General features: G+C 39.6%; 2 protein-coding genes across 2 annotated transcripts in view; both read left to right on the top strand.

The window, feature by feature from the left end:
• The first annotated feature begins 1,292 nt into the window (after window positions 1-1,292).
• On the top strand, window positions 1,293-5,495 carry LOC129731099 (protein arginine N-methyltransferase 9-like). The gene is made up of 3 exons (XM_055690861.1): window positions 1,293-1,451; window positions 1,514-1,846; window positions 3,382-5,495. Exons 2-3 carry the CDS (start codon window positions 1,527-1,529, stop codon window positions 5,330-5,332), a joined length of 2,271 nt encoding a protein of 756 aa, XP_055546836.1. The 5' UTR covers window positions 1,293-1,451; window positions 1,514-1,526; the 3' UTR covers window positions 5,333-5,495.
• A 7,373-nt stretch (window positions 5,496-12,868) lies between these two features.
• The window catches only part of LOC129732652 (6-phosphofructo-2-kinase/fructose-2,6-bisphosphatase 1-like), a 154,127-nt gene continuing 145,787 nt past the window's right edge, over window positions 12,869-21,208 (top strand). Inside the window, exon 1 of the mRNA XM_055693706.1 lies at window positions 12,869-14,393. Within this exon, the coding sequence (XP_055549681.1) occupies window positions 14,297-14,393 (97 nt within the window). The 5' untranslated portion in view covers window positions 12,869-14,296. The remainder of the gene's footprint in view (window positions 14,394-21,208) is intronic.

Genomic DNA, 21,208 nt, shown 5'->3' on the forward strand with positions numbered 1-21,208 from the left:
GTTTGGCTCACAACATTCTCTCTATCTATTTCTCCATCTAAAGCCTGTAGTACACTCTTTGTCTAATGGTCAAATTTTTGACCTTCTGACATAATGGTCAAATTTTTTTGACATCATGGTTGTTGTTTGCCCGTGTTTGCCTCATGTTAAAATTGGAGAGTGACAAATAATTATCTTCGACCAAATTTTTATCTGTCAAAAAGTGCCAAATATTTGACGCTTGGTCAAAGAGTGTAATACAGGCTTAAGTTTTGCTAGTGCAAATAGACTTGTGCGATACTTATACTGACAGTGGCAGCTTTTCAGTGGTTCCAGCTCGTATCAACTAGCTGGCATCTCCATCCGATTTTCTTTGCTTTATCGCAGCCAACATCGCAGCGGTTCTACGATGTGTGGGCTCCACTGACGCTGACAGACAGCATAACATAGCGTATCAAAAGTGGCGGTGATCTCGTGTACACATTGAGATGTTAGCCCTTGTAACATGTCTGCTAGCTGGTCCGTATGCATAAAAGAATATCGATACAAATATCGCGGTTTTCAGTATCGATACGGTCGAGTATCGGATGCTCGTGTATCGATCCAAAAAATCGAAATTTCGTCTCAAAAGTATCGATATTTCCGATACCGATACAATACCGCCCATTGCTACTACGGATATCCGCATCCGCATCCGCGAATGCGGAACATCCGCATGAAAATTGACATCCGCATCAGCATCTTCATCCGTAATCACATATCCGCATCCGCATCCGCATCTGCAGATGTCTGAAAAATCACATCCGTAACATCCCTGATTTTGAAGTGTAAATCTCAAATTATTGATACCTCAAAAAAGGAAACACCTCATATCAAATTTGTACCGGAAAAAGTTGTCCTGATTTTAAACCCGGACAAAATGGTAACCCTAATAATGGTAAAGTAAAGTGTGATGTCGCTACCGTCGCTAAACAGCCTGTATTTTCATCAGTGTACACACTTTTCACTCCCTTTGGTACTGATGTTGAAATATATTTGCTTTACCGTCCGCTCCACGGCGACATCACACTTTACTTTACCATTCAGCATGACGAGGGGTTCAATTCGGAGTGTATATTTTTGCGCACATAAACTTTTTTACACACTCTTTATCGTTTGCTTGTTAGTCTGTTCTCTGTGCTATCATTGCGACAGGTAGAAAATATTTGAAACGACGCGTTTGGAAATTCACGTGTATAATGATTTTCGAAACTGCGATCGCGACCTTGAAATTGTTTGACAGTTTGTTGTTGTTCGAGTCTTTGGTCAGAGAGAGAGAGAGAAACGGTCGAGCAACGGCAGGGTTCGGAAGGTATCAGAGAAGTGCAGAGGAGTCGAAAAATCGATTTTTCCTGTATTGCGCGACGACCAGAGTCTGTGCTGAACGGAAGAGTGTTTACAAATGGATCGTTGAAAAAATCTAAATTTCCAAGGTTCCGATACCGGCGCGTTGGAGTTACAAGATAAAATATCATCACACTTCTTTGGATTACAGCAAACCGTGTAAAATGAGTAGCGATGAAGAGGTTTTGGTTGGCGAACTAAAAGTGGTGTATGATTTTGTGACGCGCGCTAAATTTCGTAAAGCATTTGCAGCCCTGCAAAAATTACTACAGCAGAAAACTCCGGAACTGGCCGAAGCGCCGAAATCCTGCCTCGACGATAAGGACTCACTGGAGGAACTGTTCCTCTTCGTGGTCAGCAAGTACGCCGATCAGTTGGAACAGGAAGAACGATTCCAGCAAGTTTTCGAGATCATTGAACAGGGACTGGAACTGTTTCCGGAGCATCCGGAACTTCTCAACGAAACCGGCGTTCGACTTCAACGGTAGGTTGGGAAATCTAGAGGTTTTTTATTTAGTTGTTTTAATTTTTTGTCAGAATTATAAGTTGAAATGTTATTTTTAGTTTTGGAATATGCAAGCGATGCGAAATTTTCTCGAGAATACACTCACTGGAAGATCGTGGAATGCGCGTAAAATAGAACTGCTTATTCATCAGCTGTTTTTTGTTGCGATTGAAACCAAAACTGCATTTTTATGGGACATTGGTACATTTAGTTCAGGAGAATTAAAAGATTTACTGTGCAAGCTGCATGCTAATAATCTAACAAAAAAGTCCTTAATTGTGTTTGAAATAGGGACAGATTTTGGATTTTTTGACACAGAATTTACATGCAACATTAAATACGATAATTTTGTGTTCATTAACATTTCGAAGCATTTAAGTTGCCCTCAAGTTATAGAAAAAGGTTCAGATGAGCAGCTGAAAATCAATGAACTTTTGAACTCGCTGCAAAATAAATTAGAGTTGGCAGTTTCTAATCAAATAATAAACTTAGGTTCCCTGATAGAAAACAATTGCGTTCCCACAATTTTCGGTGTTTTGATTGGTTATCCCATAGTATATTGGTATGACATACACGAGTCGGACGAAAATTGTCTGTCTGGTGTGTCGTTGGAGGTTTATCAGGTGAAAATGTTTCCGCTATGTGCAAAAGATGAATCAAATATTTATCCAACTATTTCCTTTAGTGTTCCTTGTTGCATAACAGTATCGCATGATGACGCCCGCCAAAGATTGGAAATTTGGAAACAAAAAATTTCCAACTGTGGGCTGGAGCTGGTTAATCGCATTGAAATATTACAAAATGCTGTACTATGAATTATGGTAATATAATAAAATATTTTTGCTTATTGAGAATTAAGAAATAGTGATGGTAATTATTTCCAAAACCACAATATACTGTGATGAAAATTTTGGTCCAAAATTTTTGGAAATATAACTTCTTTTTTCGTCATATTATTATTATTATTATATTATTTCTCTGGTTTTGTGTTTCAAATCGTTGATTGATGAATATTTTTTGACGTTCAACATTATCTGTATAATTTCTTTATACGTAAGCACACTCGTAAGGCATTTCGGATGTTTAGATTTGGAGCCAGTGTACATTATAGATATGTAGATTTAGAGTTTATGAGTTCAGTTTAGAAATGAAAATTAAATTAAATATCAAAATGAATTTATAAATATGAATGTAAGAAAATAATAAAAGACTGGTTAATTTACGCAGATTTACTCAAATATTTAATTAAAAAAACAGAGATTTGTCCTAACATTTGACCAGGGATGTATCATCTTAATAGAATTACAATTTTGATTTATTTCTTTAATTTGATACAAATTTTATTGAATTTCTAGTAACCAAGTTACGATATTTTGAGGGAATAAATAGCCGAACGTCCCGTCACGTCTTTTCATTTTGATCTGGAAACGATTTATTTACTGTTTTGACTGATATCCACAGTGTTTGATTCTCTTTTTTCTGTCTATCTTTTCCGTACACTACAACATTTCCAGCTATGGTCGCTCCCTGGAAGCATCGATCTGCTTCGAACGGGTCTTGCTGCAGGATTCCAAATACCTGAAGGCATATCAAAATCTTCAGAACACCAAGTGTGAACTGGTCGAGCGATGGCACTTTCGAATGCTGAACGATGTTGTTCGTAATGCCGCTTATAGGGCAGCGATCCAGAATCAGATCAAGGCTGGACACGCCGAGGTGTTGGATATTGGTACCGGAACGGGACTGCTATCTCTGTATGCTCTTAACTGTGAAGGAATCCGCAAGGTAGCGGCTTGCGATGGGTCTGAAATAATGGTGCAAATTGCTCGAGATGTTTTCGGCGCGAACGGGTTGAGTGATCGGATTTGCTTGTTCCAAAGCTACTCGCAGGATTTGAAAATCGGTGATAAGTTTTCGCTGATCGTAACTGAGACATTGGACTCGGGTGCATTCGGTGAGGGTATTTTGGAGACTTTAATTCATGCAAAGCAAAATCTACTGTTACCGGAGGGAAGAATCATACCAAGCCAAGTTGTACTTTACGTTACAGGATACAAGTCCCGTGCGTTAACCGCAAGCAATATTCTCATCAACGAAGCTTTTAGTCATGATTTTAATTTACCAAGTAATTGTTTGATTTCTAAGGAAGGTATTAAGTGTTATGATGCGGAGGATGTCTGTAGAATTAAGGCGAACGACGACTTTGTATTTGTAACAAATACGGTCCGCGCGATGACTGTCGATTTCAACGATTTGGATTGCATAGAGCGCTACCAAGAGGGATTAGAGGAAAACCTCTTTGAACTGATCTGTCAAGAGGAAGGTATTTTAGATGGATTTGTTGTTTGGTTCGATCTCATGCTGGACGAAGAAAACAGCATTAGTACGAATCCTACAAGCAATACATGCTGGAATCAAGCCATATTCAAGTTGAATCAAAGGCTACCGGTAAACAGAGATCAGAGTATTTCCCTAACCATATCATGCAAGGATGGGGCACTTGCAATTTCTCACAATCTCAATTCAATGGATAATCAAATTTGCGTTGACGAGCACGTGTTGGAATTTTTAAATGATTCCGAATATTATAGTAAATTAACCACAGACATTGATGATATGGATGATCTGGAAAAAGTTCTAGATTTGTCATTGTTTCCCTATGCCGGGCTAAAGCTCCTTAAAGAGGGTAAAACATCTATGTTGTTCTGCTCTGACAGAGCAGAAGATCTTATCGAATTTGTCGCTAATCAAAATGACATTCCAATGTCGGCAATTATGTTGCTGGGTTCACTACCAGAAGTTTTTCTTCTAAATGATTACACGCTGGATCTGATCATTTTGCAACCAGTGGATGTCTTTGGTCAAATCAACAGCGAACATTTTTGCCAATATCAATCCCTTTTTCCAAAACTTAAACCCACCGGATCAATAGTTCCCTCGATAGTAGAACTGCACGGCAGTATTATTCATTCGGACTGGATCGTTAAATGCTGCCGAGTTGAAAACCCGGAATTGAACAAGTTCCACATCGATCGTTATTTATCCACGTTGGAGACGGAGAATCATTTGGATCTGGGTCCCTTCACCTATGAAAACTTATCTCAATCAAGCAAACTAGCCGACGTTCACTTCGACGGTAAACTACACGAAGTCGAGATGGAACTGCCCCTTAATGAACCAGTGGAACCCAACCGTATCCACGCCATATTGTATTATTATCAGATCGAGTTTGTACCGCAGAAGGAATACCTTAGCACGCAACGCATGCAGAGTTTTGCCAAACGATCTGCTTTCATCATTCCGAAGAATGCATTCCAAGGTGTCATCAGTGCAGGTATCGCAAGAGAGGACGAAACTGATGACAATGCTGAGGAGCCGAAACCTCGAACCGTGGTTTCCAATGTCAATATTAATATAGTGCAAAATCATGGAGTTATTAAGTGCAATCTGCTTGACTGTCCCTAGAGAAATACGATTTACCATACCGTACACATTGTAGTATAATTACAATACCGTACATTACTCCTGCACAATTACCAGCAAAAGTAAAATGTTTGAGATGAAAATATTAAATACACTTACAAACACTTTCCGAGGACCCTACATAGCGTACCTGTAGTACTGCAAACTAGAGGCTTGTTCCTGCGTAGTGGTGATACTATCACAGCCAAAAGATTTCACTTTTTTTCATGAACCAATTCGCGATCCTCAATTTTTAGGTGAAAGTGAAAATCATCTAAATTTTTTTTAGAGGGGGATTAGTTAGTAGCTTAAGTATTTATGATAAATATTAGTAAATAATGATTATGTGTGTCCAATCACAAATGGTGACTTCTCAACACTGAAATCATCCAAAAAAGTTCATCTTTCAAATGTCGGTGTACAAAAACTTCAACCACGCTTTTGATGTAGATGCGAAGATTACCAGGCTGATGATTTCGAAGTTTCCAAGTTCGACAAGGTATGTTTACAGTGTCTGTTCACTTCTGTTCGAGCGTCTTGATAGAAACATTTTCACAACACTTTTTCACGTTTTATTCACTTTCACTATTTATTTCTATCACTTTTTATTTTTCACTTTTCACTTGCACTTTTTATTTTTCTCTTTTCACTTGTGCAAGTGAAAAGTGAGAAATAAAAAGTGATAGAAATAAATAGTGAAAGTGAATAAAAAGTGAAAAAGTGATGTTTACAGTGATTGTTAAAATCAATTGTTTTCCAGACTTTTGGCATATAAAGTCTGGAAAACAATTGATAAATTGGTTATGAAAGAACATTCAATAATTCAGTCGACTCCTACAAAAATAGATTGGCTGTTATTTTTATATTCTTTTATAGATCAAAAATGATTAATAATTGTGTAATTTCGACTAGATAAATTTTTATAAATTGACAATTTCGAGTCTTTTTAAACCAACTTGAATCAATTCCGCATTCCGCGAATAACTTTGAACTTGCCGTGTTTGAGCCCATCTTCTCGTTTTTTTTAAACAGTACATCGTAGACAAGCAACGGTGACGGCTACATCATTGCTTCATCACCCCACCCCGCTGTGCACTCACTTTATGGAGATTTCAACAATACTCAAACAAAATCTAAATACGCTTCGGGAAATGGAAAATACCATGCTGACGATTTTACGATCCTTATGTTCTGAGACCACGTTCTAGTTCTGTCTGACAATGACCAATTAGTCCCACAACTTTTGAAAGGACATACAATCAATAGGTATTAAAATCCGTAGAGTAATTCCACAAAAAAGGCAATCAAATTTAATCGACCATTTTTGATTTGGCTGAAACTTTGCATAGACGTTTCTATAGGCAAAAGATGCCATTTTGTACAATAAAAATCTAAAACCAGAAAAAGTTAAAAATATGTCCAATTTCAAATGCGGATAAATCGGTTGGTTTTCGAAGGATTCCCTTCGTTCTTGCAGCAATAGATTGGAAAATCTTCTAAGATTTTTCCCAAATGCAGCAAATTGTAATTTTATTATTTATTTTATTAATTTATTGATAGTCGAGCCTTGTCGAAACGAATAATTCGAGCTCTGGTTGGTCGTTATATGATTGCTTCCCAAGCACAGTCGACAGAATCATAGACCTTGCAATTTTAAATGTGCTATTTGGCCTATATAAGAGCTTGTTTCAGCCGGACCCGCTCATATTAGTTCTAGACAGCGACAACAGCAGTCCTCTCTTAGCAGCAGCAGCAGCAGCAGCAGCAGCAGCAGCAGCAGTAGCAGTGCAGTGGATACCAATGGTAGTGGATACTAGGTAGCGCCACAGCTGTGACACAGGGTGGCCACTCTACCGGGAAAAGCGGGAAAAAGCCAGGAATTTCAAATCACTGGGGAAAAAATACGGGAAAACCGGGAAATCAGGTTTCACGCCGGGAAATCATCCTCCCTCATGTCTGCCGTTTCATTTCTGAATGGTTTCTGAGGAAATGTCAACATGAAAACCTGTTTTTTTGCACGATGACCCAACTTTCATGATTATGCCGGTTAGAGGAAAGCTGGTTGTTGGTTTCAGCCAAAGTCGACAGCGGCTTCGCAGTGAGATCTGCGTCAAAAAAAATCTTGGTCAGGTGGATAAATTTACTGTTCCGTAACATATATTGTCAGATTTTTGCATTTGCAAGTGACATACTTTAAAGAGAATATATATCAAATATTTTTAAGCGAAAAGCGTACGAATCGAGGGGTTATTATACTGTAAGTCCCAGGATCGAAAAAAAAATATTTCGAAAGAACAGATCTCAACGTTTCATGCATTTTGCAAAATGCATCTTGACAGTTTCAGGTGCATTTTTTCATTGGTCACTCTGAGGCTCTTCCCAAAGTCTGCTTGAGATTTCGTCTGAGGACATTTTTCGAGAAGACAAAACCTCTATGCCCCAACTCTTTACTTTATCCCATGCATTTCATTGGCATCCTGATACAGAAGCACTGCAAGCTCGAGAGTAGGTTTACTGAGAAAGATCAGAAGGAAGCAAGAAAGCGCGAGAAGGCAAAGATTGTCACCGATTTGGAGATAAAAACGGCGAAAATTGTGCAGCAGATCAATATGAAGGTACTTGCTAACGTCGAGGTGAGCTAGAAACGATGAAGGAGAAATGTTTTTCATAGTTTTGTAACACTATTTGTGCAAGGCATAAATGCGCCTGTGAAAATTAATTTTTTCCTCATATGGAAAATTTGGATCATTTTCTTCAGAAGAATATTACTATCGGAAATAGCACAGAAACGCGATCAGCATTATATCCGATATTGAATTGAAAAATTGTTCTTTTAAGGACAAATAAAATACTTATTTGAAGAGTTAATATCTTTGAGTACCAGTAGCAGTATGGTAGCAGCCTCAGCGGTAGGTGCAGCCGGCACTTCCTGGTATCGGTATTAGCGGTAGGTGCATTCACCAACACTGTAATCGCGCTGTAATCAGAAGGTAATTATCTCTATCTGCATGCACACTCTGACCGTTAAAACTAGTTTTCTCCGCATAGTGTTTTGTTCCATTCTTGTTCAGTAATGTATTTATATATGCATATTACAATTCGATAGCCCTGTATTCCTGTTTCATGTATGTGCAAACTGAAAATCGGTAGCACTTCAACTCCTCTTTCGCACGAAATTTTAAACATATCCAATACAAGTAATGTAACAAACAACCTCATGTTGTTCTACGTCAACCTTGCGGTCGTGGCTTTGCTAACAACCCTTGTGATTTGTTCTCTGTGTTTACTGCTTCAACACGCCCGTTCAACATGACGACTCCTGGGGCCTCTTCAGATGTTCCGTATCCTTACCATCTGGCCGGTAATACATCAGCGAACTTCTCCAATATGATGACTTCGACTACTCCATGTGAGATGTGTGAATGCAGGCGATTGTGTTTTGCCAGAAACTGACGGATCCCCTGGAAGATGTAGCTGAACATAAAATGTTTTACAATGTCGAATTCCATGACAGAGAAGAAATTATTGTTTACTGCCAAAACTTATATTTATTACAAATATTTAGAATACTAATAAACCCTTCTCTTAAAAAAATACTGCCAAAACTCCACCAGAATTGAAGTACACAAAATATCATGAAACTCACAAGCAGGTCCTTACCAAGAATCGTGATTATCAGTTTTCCTCATAACTTCCAGAGCCATTGATAGATGTCACAGTCGATAACATAGACCTGATGAAATTTTAACTTCCTTATGAGATGTGTGAATGCAGGCGATTGTGTTTTGCCAGAAACTGACGGATCCCCTGGAAGATGTAGCTGAACATAAAATGTTTTACAATGTCGAATTCCATGACAGAGAAGAAATTATTGTTTACTGCCAAAACTTATATTTATTACAAATATTTAGAATACTAATAAACCCTTCTCTTAAAAAAATACTGCCAAAACTCCACCAGAATTGAAGTACACAAAATATCATGAAACTCACAAGCAGGTCCTTACCAAGAATCGTGATTATCAGTTTTCCTCATAACTTCCAGAGCCATTGATAGATGTCACAGTCGATAACATAGACCTGATGAAATTTTAACTTCCTTAAATACTCTTCAACTCTTCTTCAGATTGCGGCACGCGGTGCTTCCACAGACCGTTATTATGAAAAAATACACCGAAGGATCTGAGTATACCATTCGATTTGTTATGACGTCCTGAATCTCTGGTCAAAAATTCAAAATCGTCGTACGGTACATTTTTGAGTGAAGACCTTTTGAAGGTCGTAATGTACAAAAAACTGGTATAAAAACAATGAAATACTTATTGTAAAGGACAATTTACAACCACCGTTTACGTTTACAACCACCATTTCATGATATAAATTCCTAAGTGTTTTCTACACATCCCAAGTATTATATATCATGACATTCACAATTGGTAGAAAGATTTATTTGAAAATCTCACAGTGCACAGTAACTTTTACTATCAACTTATAAAGGAAACTTCAGTAAGGCATTCGATAGAGTTGACATTCTTCTACTGCTTTTCAAATGATCTATGATTGGGTTCAATCGAAGACTTCTCGAATGGATTCAGTCATACTTGATCTACAGAACACAAAAAGTAAGTGGGTTCGATGATGGCAATTTCGGTCACGGGTTACTTTAAAACACGTTTCATTATGTCAAAGCCTTTGCCAGGCTTTGACATAATAAAACGTGTTTTAAAGTAACCCGTGACCGAAATTGCCATCATCGAACCCATTAACTATTTATTGGTCAAACAACGCTTAACATACAAAAAGTAAGGATCAGAATATCATACATTGTAGCACAGTCTGGTCGCCATTCCATGTTACACATATAAACAGTATGGAGTCAGTACAGAAACAATTTTTATTGTATCCTCTACGAAAGCTAGGTTAGACTACTTTACTTTCACCTTCCTATGAGGCGCATTGCATGTTGGTGCATGCCATTACACAAAGGGTACATAAAACAGAAATCCTAGCAAATTTGAACTTTTATGCTCTTACTCGTCCTTTGAAAAATAGGAACTTGTTTTACATTAGTAATCAAAGAACAAACTATGGCAAAAAGAACCTCCTAAAGAAATGATGTCATGTTCTGAAAAATAATATGAATTTATTTTTTCTCAGCCTTCTGTTATTTTTTTTTTTAATATATTTAACAACACTCAAACGAAATTTCGTGTGACGTCACACCCTGCGAAGAACCCAATGCTCCGTCACGAGCCTTATAATTAAAGTTAAATGTTGTTCCTAGGAGGGCATAGCCTTCTGCTATGCTTTAGTCAGGCGAAACAACACTCTATGTATCAACATATTATGCCACAGGTGGCAAAGAACTTCGCGCAGCCTTCTGCTGTGCTACAGGCAAACAAACTCGAATAAAATAAACAAGTTTTGTGTTATAAACAAAACAGAAGTCGCCGGTTCAACGGTGTTGATGCTCTCGCATGCGTTCTATCGTACATGCGGTACTAGATTATAGGTTAAGAGATTAGTAAGGTAAACAGAGAGTGGAGAAAGTCTCTCTCTCTGAGTTACCGGTAGGGTATATTTAAGTAGTGATGTACGAAAATAAAGTCAGTTAGTCCACCGTTATCTTGTGTATTAATTCCGCGCCAAAGGCGCGTACAGGGATATCTAGTAGAAGAATTCCCTGGTAGGTTATAACCTACACATTCGTTTACACTTGGAAATTTTCTGCCTGCAGTGTTTTTTTGTTCAAATAACATTTATTTGACACAGGAGAAGCGTATCATTTCTGTTGAATAAGCACCAAGTTTTTTTCCTAATGCGTCTAAATCAGAATTATTTCTATTTCCTCAGAAACCAAATCCAACAATATTCACGTTATCACAATGAATTGTTTTGTCTTATTTAACTCTATTCAAATCAGATTTATTTTATGAATCTTACTCTGGAGAATAATTTTGAAGCCGTTACATAGGTTCACTAATAGGGAAGCATTAGAAGTTATATCAAACAAAATTATCAACAAGTTCCAGCAAAAAATCGTAGTAATCAACAATTACCTGCAACGAAGTTGAAGTTTAAAATGATCCAGTGGCGTAACCAGTGGCGTAACCAGTTATTTCTCAGGCAAAAAAGGATAGAATCTTGAGAAGCAAAAAAAATAAATTGGAAATTAATTATTTTCACTTAATTCGAACATGTCCCAAACATGCCGGAAGTGACTTAAATGGTAACAAATATGCCACAAGGGATGGTAAAGACAAAATTCCGGAATAAAAATTGAAAACGGACACCAAAAAAATAAAATTCCGGATAATCGAGTTTCCGGATAATCGAGTCTCCGGATAATCGAGTCCGACCTGTATTACGAATATACATGTATTATTTGTTTGGTTATTGAAAGTAAGTTATAACTTATAACCGTTGCAATAATGTTCAATTCTTGTTGAGTAATGTATGGTTTTTATTGTAGCCATATTCATGAGATAAACTGTTAAGCATCAGCAGCAGCAGCGTTGCAGTTTTTTCTTGATTGCACACGAATTGAAGTCGTGTACCGCTGCAATGACAAATCAGCAGCGCTCTGCTCCATCTGTATTGTACGGTAATGTTTTCTTTGAAGGCAACAGTTTTTTTTAGTGTCTAACAGCAGGGTAACACATAGTTTAAGAAAGAGGGTTGTTTCAAACTTTCTGCAAAACCTTTACCTCCGAGACTTCACATAGGCTAAGTTTATGAAAGCAAACATTAATTGACCTGCTGGGACGAGGAGATTATGTCATTTTGATTTTTGATATTGATGTAGAGAATGTCACAGTAAATGGTAGGTGTCCATTCATGTCGTCTGTGGTATGCTTGTTCATTGTTTGCATAAATTTGTCCTCGAAACTTTTTATCAGTTTTCACCGCTGAGCAATGATATGTTAATTATAACTAACGTATTACAAAATTGTCCAACATTTTATCTATCCAGCAGCATATTGGTTATTGATATCCATCATGTGGTTACCATCCATCATGTGGGTCCATCATACTGTTATTTTCGTTTAAAATCTGACGAAACATATGCCAGTTTCATTTACAATTTTACGTAATGTACCCCACTATAGAAAACAAAGACGTAGTCCTACGTCAAAATGCTGAGATAAACTGCCTTTTAAACAAATCGACTGCTACCGATTCAGGCATAGATAAAATTTGGTTAAGTTTTAATGAAAACCTGCGTTAAAAAGTCACATGTCCCACAAATAATGGGAATTATTTCATGAATTATGTTATGAAGCTTCAAAACAACCACATGACGAAAAAACCAGACCACCAAACCACCATCACCAAATTCACATTTCCAAAAAATTACAGATTCTGTTTGCTTTGTTTTTTTTTGTTTATTTTTGTTTTGTTTTGTTTTTTTTCTTTTCTTTTACTCATTCATGCAGCTACAACCCTGTTGCTGTAGCAATGTGAATACTTACCGCACATGCATGTTGTGGCGCGTGTCTAATGACGGACGGGTTCGGACCGCTCTGTGATCCATTCGTTCGTCACCATCTCTGGCATTTTGCTGCTGCTCGTCTGTCGTACGGCAAAGATTTATTTTCGGTGCCCAGTTGCTTCTGTGTGAATAGACAGTTTGTATTGCTTGTCCTGATTGGATATCGGTATTCCACTTTTGGCGAATAGTGAAATCTTGCAAATCGCTTTCCAATACGATTCGCAAATTGTGGTTGTGTGGTTCTACGAGAGCGCAGAAGAAAATAATCATTGGAACCGGTGGATCAGCAGCAGAGAATCAAAAAATTGCCTTCCACTAACGCATTCAGGGTGCTACCAAAAGTTATTAAGCTGGCTCAGTCGCATCCCGAGCAAACTGGCAAATCCCGAGGTGTGCCGAGCTGCAGCGATCGCGTCATAGCCCATGGCATGACGGATGTGAAGAAGTTCATAAAACATACTTCGTCAAATCACTTCAGTGAAAAAGATACTGATAAATCCTTCGAGTTCTAGAAGCTAGTAGCTTGAAGCTGAGTAAGAAAGTTTTATATAATCTGTGAAATTTGAAAGAGAAAAGTTGGGTAGAACATTAAGTTTCACTACAGTGCCAATATTACAACACTTCTTTAACAGTGGATTACAACCCATGTGCATACTCAACTCATACTAAGATTCAGTTGTGTCGCTTTCAATTCTGTTTTGATTCAGTTATTTGTAAACACAGATTTTGCATCCATATAAAAACAGAGTGAAAAATTTTCCGTAGTTAAATTAAGCGGCAACTATTAGACTGTTATTTGCTGATACACGTGTTTGATAGTTGAAGTCTGCTGGAGTCGCTCGCCGTTCAAACCGTAATCAAGTAGTCAGAATCCGCTAAGCTTTTGCAGAAGAGAGTGCGATAACCCATTTCACGGTCAGCGAGTTCCTGGTCGATACGCGCCGTGTCGCCTAGTGAGGTGTTATTGTTTTGTTTGGCGCTAGAGCGCGAACATATTGCAAGTGTAGTAAGTGAAGTGCACAACATCCACGGTTATCTGTTAGTTACCTGCGGTTTTGGACAGATTGGACTCTTCAACTGAACTGTTGTTTGATTTCCTGTTGTTTCAGTGCCGAAGATAAGGACAAGAAATATATTTACCTTTTGGTGTAGATATTTTGAGTAGTTTTAAGGTGTATATTCAGGTTGTTTAAGGAAGTGAACAAACACGTTAGTGTTTACTCGATTGCAGTAGATATTTTCTTACATTGACAAAAATAGTGCTGAAAGTTGTGATTCAGGCAGCTAAAAATCGTCAATTTCCTGAAAAAATCCTGAAAATCGTAAAACATTTACGTACGCTGCAATCAGTACTGCTGTTATCCTTGGAATCCAGTGCACGCGAGAAAATCAATAATTTGCAATCTGCTGCAGCTGGGTGAGGACAGAAATAGAACGTATAGAAAATAGCACGAGACAGTTGACGGTCACAGTGACATGGCTCCAATTGCAACTACGAACGATCCCAAGCTGGCCCATCAAGCCGATTCAGGCGAAAATAGTCGATTTCCGGACGCCAGATACTACAACAATCGTAAGTTTATTACAATAATGTCGTGCTTAGAATGATTACTAAATTATGTTTGCTAAATCTGCGGTTTGCAACGAGATAGAATGGGGTTGTTAATGTTATTGAAATGTACTTGAACTAGTTTTTCTCGCACGTTAGATTCAAGTTCATTTATCTGACCTATATTGCGTGCTGTTCTCGCCCTGGGTGAAGTTAATAATTGTCTGACTGATCGCGGATTTAAATTTGAAGAAATTGATGTACATTTCCGTGGGTTCAATAAAACGAATACGAAATTGTTCCTTTCAAAAATTTGCTGAATTTGTTTTTCTAAGTATTTAAAAAATAATAATGGCATTGAACTACTTCGATGAAAAAAGCTAGCTGACCTAGAAGTGATGTTTTTTTTTAATTAAACTGAGTTCTTTTTTACGCGAGGGATGCGTTTCAAATTTGCATTGGACCGCCTAAAAATAAATCTTTTGAGATGATAATCTTGTATTTTCTCTCATAAATAATTTTCCTCAAACTGAACAATATAGTTGACTACTTTGAAATTAAGACAGATCGTAGAGATCCTATGCCGAATCTAGAATCCATACAACTTGGTCTTGGTCGCCCTACGCTCGCTGCTCTGGCATCCTCGTCGACAGCACACATCTTACGCGTGCGGGTTCTGCCTCCAAATCGTCGGCCTCCATCCAAGTCTCCACTGAATGTTATTTTTGCTAGTTTTTTTTCTGCGATACGTTTTACGTGACCAGCCCACAGTAGCCTGCATACTACGTACAGCCCACCTCGTTATCACTCGTTACGAGTGTACCCAGATAAATAAATTCATCAACTACTTCGAAAGTATCCACATTCATCAACACCCGTAGGATTACAATACTCTCATGCCATTTCATTTGTATTTCGTTTTGGCAGTATTTATGATCAGTTCAACTCAGCAAACATTTCGATGTAGCACAAGAAGCCTAGAAGCATGTGAGACTTCCTGATGATGGTTTCGTTCCTCTGTATACCTGCTCTTCGTGCCCCCAGCTATGTTGAACAGCAAGTTCGAGAGTCCGTCTCCTTGCTTCATACCATCGAATGTCACAGACGAGTTCGAAATTTCGCCCGCTGTCCTGATGCTTTTGGTGAAATCGTCAAAAGTCAAACGTATCGGCCTAATCAGTTTTGTTGGGAAACCATGTTCAAGCTCAATTTGCCACAACTTGTTGCGTTTCACTGAATCGAACACCACCTTGAAGTCTATAGACCGATGATGTATCTGCAAGTTGGGCTCTCGACACTTGTCGAGGATCTGTCTCAAGGTGAACATCTGATCCATAGATCGTTCCGCTCATAAACCGCACTGGTATTTTACCAACAAAGGCTTCCTGCAACGGCCTTAGTTTATGAAACAGAATGCGAATTTGATATGCCGAAACGAGGGGAGTTATACCTCGATAAGTTGCTACAGCCTGCATCTTTTTTTACAGATCGGGTTTAAAAATCCTTCAACCAGTTCCTCCTCAGATCTCCTTCTAGGATAATCTGGTAAATTGCACAATACAACCACTCGCTACAGATTTTGAAAGGATAAGCGATCATTTTCAGTAGTTTTGAGGTTCTTAAGCTCTTTGCAAGCTTTTTTTCACCTCGTCCAAGATGGGTAGATCCAGAGTTTGTCCATCCTCTCTAATTTCATTCCTGCTCCCCTTGACGACTTTCCTTCCTCACCGTCCAACACCACTTCGAAGTGTTGTTTCCAATGCCTGGATACCTGCGAGATTCCCTTATCTGTCACCACACATGACAGGAACTGAAACGGTCCGATTCCTGATTCCGTTAATCGCTCTAGAGCAAGGGTTCCCAAACCGCGTCCGCGAAGCAACTGCATTAAAAAAATTTCTGCCAAAATATTTGGTAGAGTATATGCATTTTTGAATCAATGAAACAGTAATTGCTGTAAAAGGCAACACTGACTCCTGATTGGGAAGATCAACTGGAAGGCCGTCATTCCCAGCTACTTTATGTTTTTAAGCTCTTTACAAGCATCCCTGATCTCGTGCAAGCTTGTCCATTCTCCGCTATTCCTATGCTAGATTTGTCGATATCTGCTTCTCTTTGCCGCGTTTTTTTTCCTGTATGGACTCATAACTGTGACCATAAACATTGATCTTTTGTGACATCGTCCGGATGTTCGCTGTATTCCGCATTTCTATTGTGAACTATATTACTATTGAGAGTAAGTGACATGATTATTATAATACGTGCTTGTGTGTATACCCTTCCTTTTAACGTTTACTATTCCGAGCCACACTACCTTGTTACCACCAATTACAATTTGAATTCCCTGGAGAGGTCTCAACTAAATGACTCTCTGACCAGTCTTATTGTATAACGGATTTGTCAAGATTTTTGTTGAGGGTTTTTAGAATTCAACGTGAAGGAAGAGTTATTACCTGAGAATAAATCTATCCTTAAGTCCGTTGACATCGAATTGCCCTGATTTTACTAAGATTCGAACCCACGACCATCCGCTTGTTGAATCGGACTCTGTAACCTACCGACCCTTTTGCGTAGCTGGAGTCTCTTTTTGACCGCTCTAGCCTCTCTACATCTATCTCATCTGGTGTGTCACACAATTTGCAGTCACCATTTTGCACCCACCATGGTCCCCGTGGTTCAGCGTTTACGGAGTCGGTAGGCTAGCTCTCCTACACGGTTGTGATGTCGGGTTCGATTCCCGATCAGGTTGAGAATCTTTTCGGGCTGGAAATATTCTCGACTCAGCACTGGGGCACGGTTTATCGTTGTACTTATCCTACAACATGCAAAATGTGCCAAGAACAATATGGATAACGAATTCTCTCAACTAATCTAGTTGATCAATACCGCTATTAGCCCTCCAGGCTAGCGTGCGATATTGTTGTTGTTATATTATGCACAGACCTCATATTTCTCCTTCGTCACCTCTTGGCATTTCGCATCGAAGATTTGCGCGTAGTTCTTTTGGTCGCGCCCAACACCTCTCGCACTGTGTTACTGATCGATTCGTGGTGGCCTCCGTTGTTTGTTAAAGCTGCAACCGGTTCACTTATTCGTTTATCAACCTACCGAGCGTACTCAATTGCAACTTCGTCAGCTAATAACCGCTGCATGTTCAGCCGTATTCATCTCGAGGAGCTCAATTTGTATACATTCACCAGCCGGATGTGGATCGGTTCTTCTGCGAGATGGTGAGTTCACGTTCGGGTCTCAGAAGGACCGCACATTGATGACGTCTGAGAATTGCTGGCCGCTAACTAGAATATGACCAGTCTTTTCGTGCAAAATATGTGCTATAGATTGCTATATCTCTAGCTGCGGCAAAGTCCACCAATCTCAGGTCGTTCTCATTACTGGTAGCATGGAGGCTGATTCTACCAATAATTGGACGGAAGAACTATTCCTGTCCAACCTGTACATTTACATCTCCGGTAACGATCTTAATGTCATGTTTTGGGCATGTTCCACATGTTCTATCAAAAAGCTCTTCGAACTCCTTTTTCACATCATTGTGACATTGATCAGGCGTCTTTCTTATTTTTAATGACTATAATGCAAGTCAAGCTATTTTTATTTCTATTTCGAGCAGTAAATGTGGAGCTGACGATTGAAAAATGTACTAACTGGGGAAATAGTTATTTAGAAATTAACGAAAAATATAGTCCAGCAGGTGGGACTCGAACCCACAACTTCTAATCTCCGGTCAGATGCGTTTCCGATTACACCACCGCAAGACGTATAAGTCGGCCTTGCTAAATAGCTATTTTGTATCGCTTGCACACTTTATCGCACGTCATCATTTACTCAGTAGAGAGTATTGTTTGGTGGCTGGCTTTTGTTTCGTAACTCTCAAATAACAGTTTCAATCGTCAGCTCCACATTTACTGCTCGAAATAGAAATAAAAATAGCTTGACTTGCATTATAGTCATTAAAAATAAGAAAGATAAATATTTCATGACGGACCAACACGTCAAGATGTTGCCGTTGGTAGAGACGGCAACAGACTGGCACTTTTCGACCTCTTACTGATGCAGTAAACCCCACTGTGACGTGAGAGTTACGAAACAAAAGCCAGCCACCAAACAATACTCTCTACTGAGTAAATGATGACGTGCGATAAAGTGTGCAAGCGATAAATAGCTATTTAGGAAGGCCGACTTATACGTTTTGCGGTGGTGTAATCGGAAACGCATCTTACCGGAGATTAGAAGTTGTGGGTTCGAGTCCCACCTACTGGACTATATTTTTCGTAAATTTCTAAATAACTATTTCCCCAGTAAGTACATTTTTCAATCGTCAGCTCCACATTTACTGCTCGAAATAGAAATTGATCAGGCGGTAATTAAAGAATCTGCCCTTAAATCTCAACACACATGAACGGTCACTGGCGAGGCTCCATGTTTGATTATATGACGAAACCGACACCTCGTTCATCTTTGTGGCTACGATACCCTGCCTGGTGACGGGATCTCCGTCTTGGATAGAACTGTTGAGACACTGCATTCCATAGCTCAGCTATCCGCTCCGAATCAGACGCAGTAAACAGACGATTACGGAAACTTCTCAGTTAGCATACGACCCAGTTTCCCTCAGGGGTTGACACTCGATCTCGATCACGAAGGGGTTAATATAAGGAGGTTCTTGCAGGTGCTCCGCCAAATATTTTCGCTTGAAAAAGTACTCCAAAAAGTACGCCAAAGATCTGGAACTCCTGCTCTACAGAAGCTCCTCGTGTCGTGCCTTGTGAAGCAGTTCTCCGCCTCCGTGAGGACGCGATCGTAGTGTTCACGTTTCCGTGGGATTGGTGATAGAAAAATAAACTAACTGGAAACGTGATAACACGAAGTCATTTGATTGTTCATAATAATATTAAAACAAAAAATACCCTGGAGCAGAGAGAACATACGAGGTGATTAAACTTTGAACGCTGATTACTCGAAATAATGTTTCCTGGTGCTTAGTTTAGTTTGGCTGCCCGCCGACCATATAGGCTTCGAAGAATATAGTTCAGCAAATGAGATTCGGCACTAGCAACGGCACTCTACTGGTATTTTCCAAGATTTGGAAGAAAGAGAGACTATCGGAGGAATTGATGGAAGGAGTTGTATGTCCCATCTATAATAAGGGAGATCGGCTAAAACGCAGCAACTGCTGTGGCATAACGTTTATCATCGCCGCCTACAAAGTCGTTTCCCAAATTCTACTTCGTCATCCTTCTCCTCTAGCAAAAGAATTCGTAGGGCAGTAATAAGCGGCCTTCACACAAGCACGCGCTACTGAAGATCAAATCTTCATCCTCCGCCAAATCTTTTAGAAATGCCGGGAGTACAACGTATCCACACCCCACGTCTTCGTGGACTTCAAGGTAGCGTATGATACAGTTGATCGAGACCAGCTATGGCAAATAATGCACGACTACGGTTTTCCCGATAAGCTCAGCTGACACGACTTATCAAAGCTACTTTGGATCGAGTACGTATCTGGGGCACTCTCGATCCCTTCGAAGCGCGCAGAGGGTTGAGACAAGGAGATGGACTTTCTAGCATGTTGTTCAACATTGCTCTTGAGGGTGTAATTCGACGAACGAGCATTTAAACGAGAGGCACTATTTGCAGCAAAGGTAATTAGCTCATAGGCTTCGCAGACGACCTGGATATTATTACGAGAAACTCATCGACGACGGAGGCAATCTACGCTAGACTAAAGGTGGAAGCTGGGGGGTAGTAGTAGAAAATAATACGTCGAAAACCAAGTATATGAAAAGGAGAGGTACGAGAGAAACCAACATACGCCTTCCACGGTTGCTGATCATGAACAGCGATAGGATTTCTGGTAACCGCCGACAATAACACAAGTAAGGAGATTCAACAACGTATTCAAACTGTCAATCGGGCCCACTTTGGTCTTCACAGGACGTTTCGATCCGGGAGCATACGACGCCCTACCATACTGACGAGATACAAAACCCTAATTAAACCATTATTTCTCTATGAACTTGAAACCGTGACGCTGCGCACGGAGGACATAAGCGCACTGGCCGTATTTGAAAGGAAAGTATTTGAAAATTGCGGGCAACATTTGGTGGAGTACAAACTGAAAGCGGAAAGTGGCGCAGGCGTAAGAATCTCGAGCTTCAGGAATTACTTGGAGAGATTCCCATTGTGCACCTGAAGAAGGTCGAGAGGCTGCGATGGGTAGAATTTGTCGTGAGGATGCCGGGCCTCACCGGCACCAAAAACAGAAGAGTTCAACGTGCTAGGTGGCTTGACCAGGTTGAAGCGGGTCTACGAGTGTCGAGACGCCTAGGAAATTGACGATGAGTAGCCCAGGACCGAGAAGAGTGGACTCGAACCATCAACCTATAATCTTCGGTCAAATGCGTTTCCGATATCCGATTATCAAAGGTTATATAATTTATATATCCAATCAAATTAAGGTTTAAGGTTGGAGACCTCCAATTTATCTAAGGAAAAAAATCTACGCAAGAAAAAACTCAGTAATACTAATTTTTATAGAATTTGGCAATTTATCGAGGACAGCCCGCAAGATGTCAAATTATTTTAAGCGTAATCAGAACCTTTCGATTCGCGGTGCGGCTCTGAAGGCAAAGTGTTCCGCCTGGTTCGTTCAGCAAACCATGAAACGAGCTGGGCTTCGTGTATTCAAGGTCCGGAAGGCACCGAACTGACGTGATGAACAAAACACGGCGTCCAGTGGCTAACGAAACCAAAGCGCGTGGTTATGGATGACAAAACCTACATCAAGGCAGACGCAAAGCAGATACCGGGGCTTGAGTTCT

The sequence above is a fragment of the Wyeomyia smithii genome, chromosome 3 (genome assembly GCF_029784165.1).
Source record: "Wyeomyia smithii strain HCP4-BCI-WySm-NY-G18 chromosome 3, ASM2978416v1, whole genome shotgun sequence".
Taxonomy (NCBI): Eukaryota; Metazoa; Arthropoda; class Insecta; order Diptera; family Culicidae; genus Wyeomyia; species Wyeomyia smithii.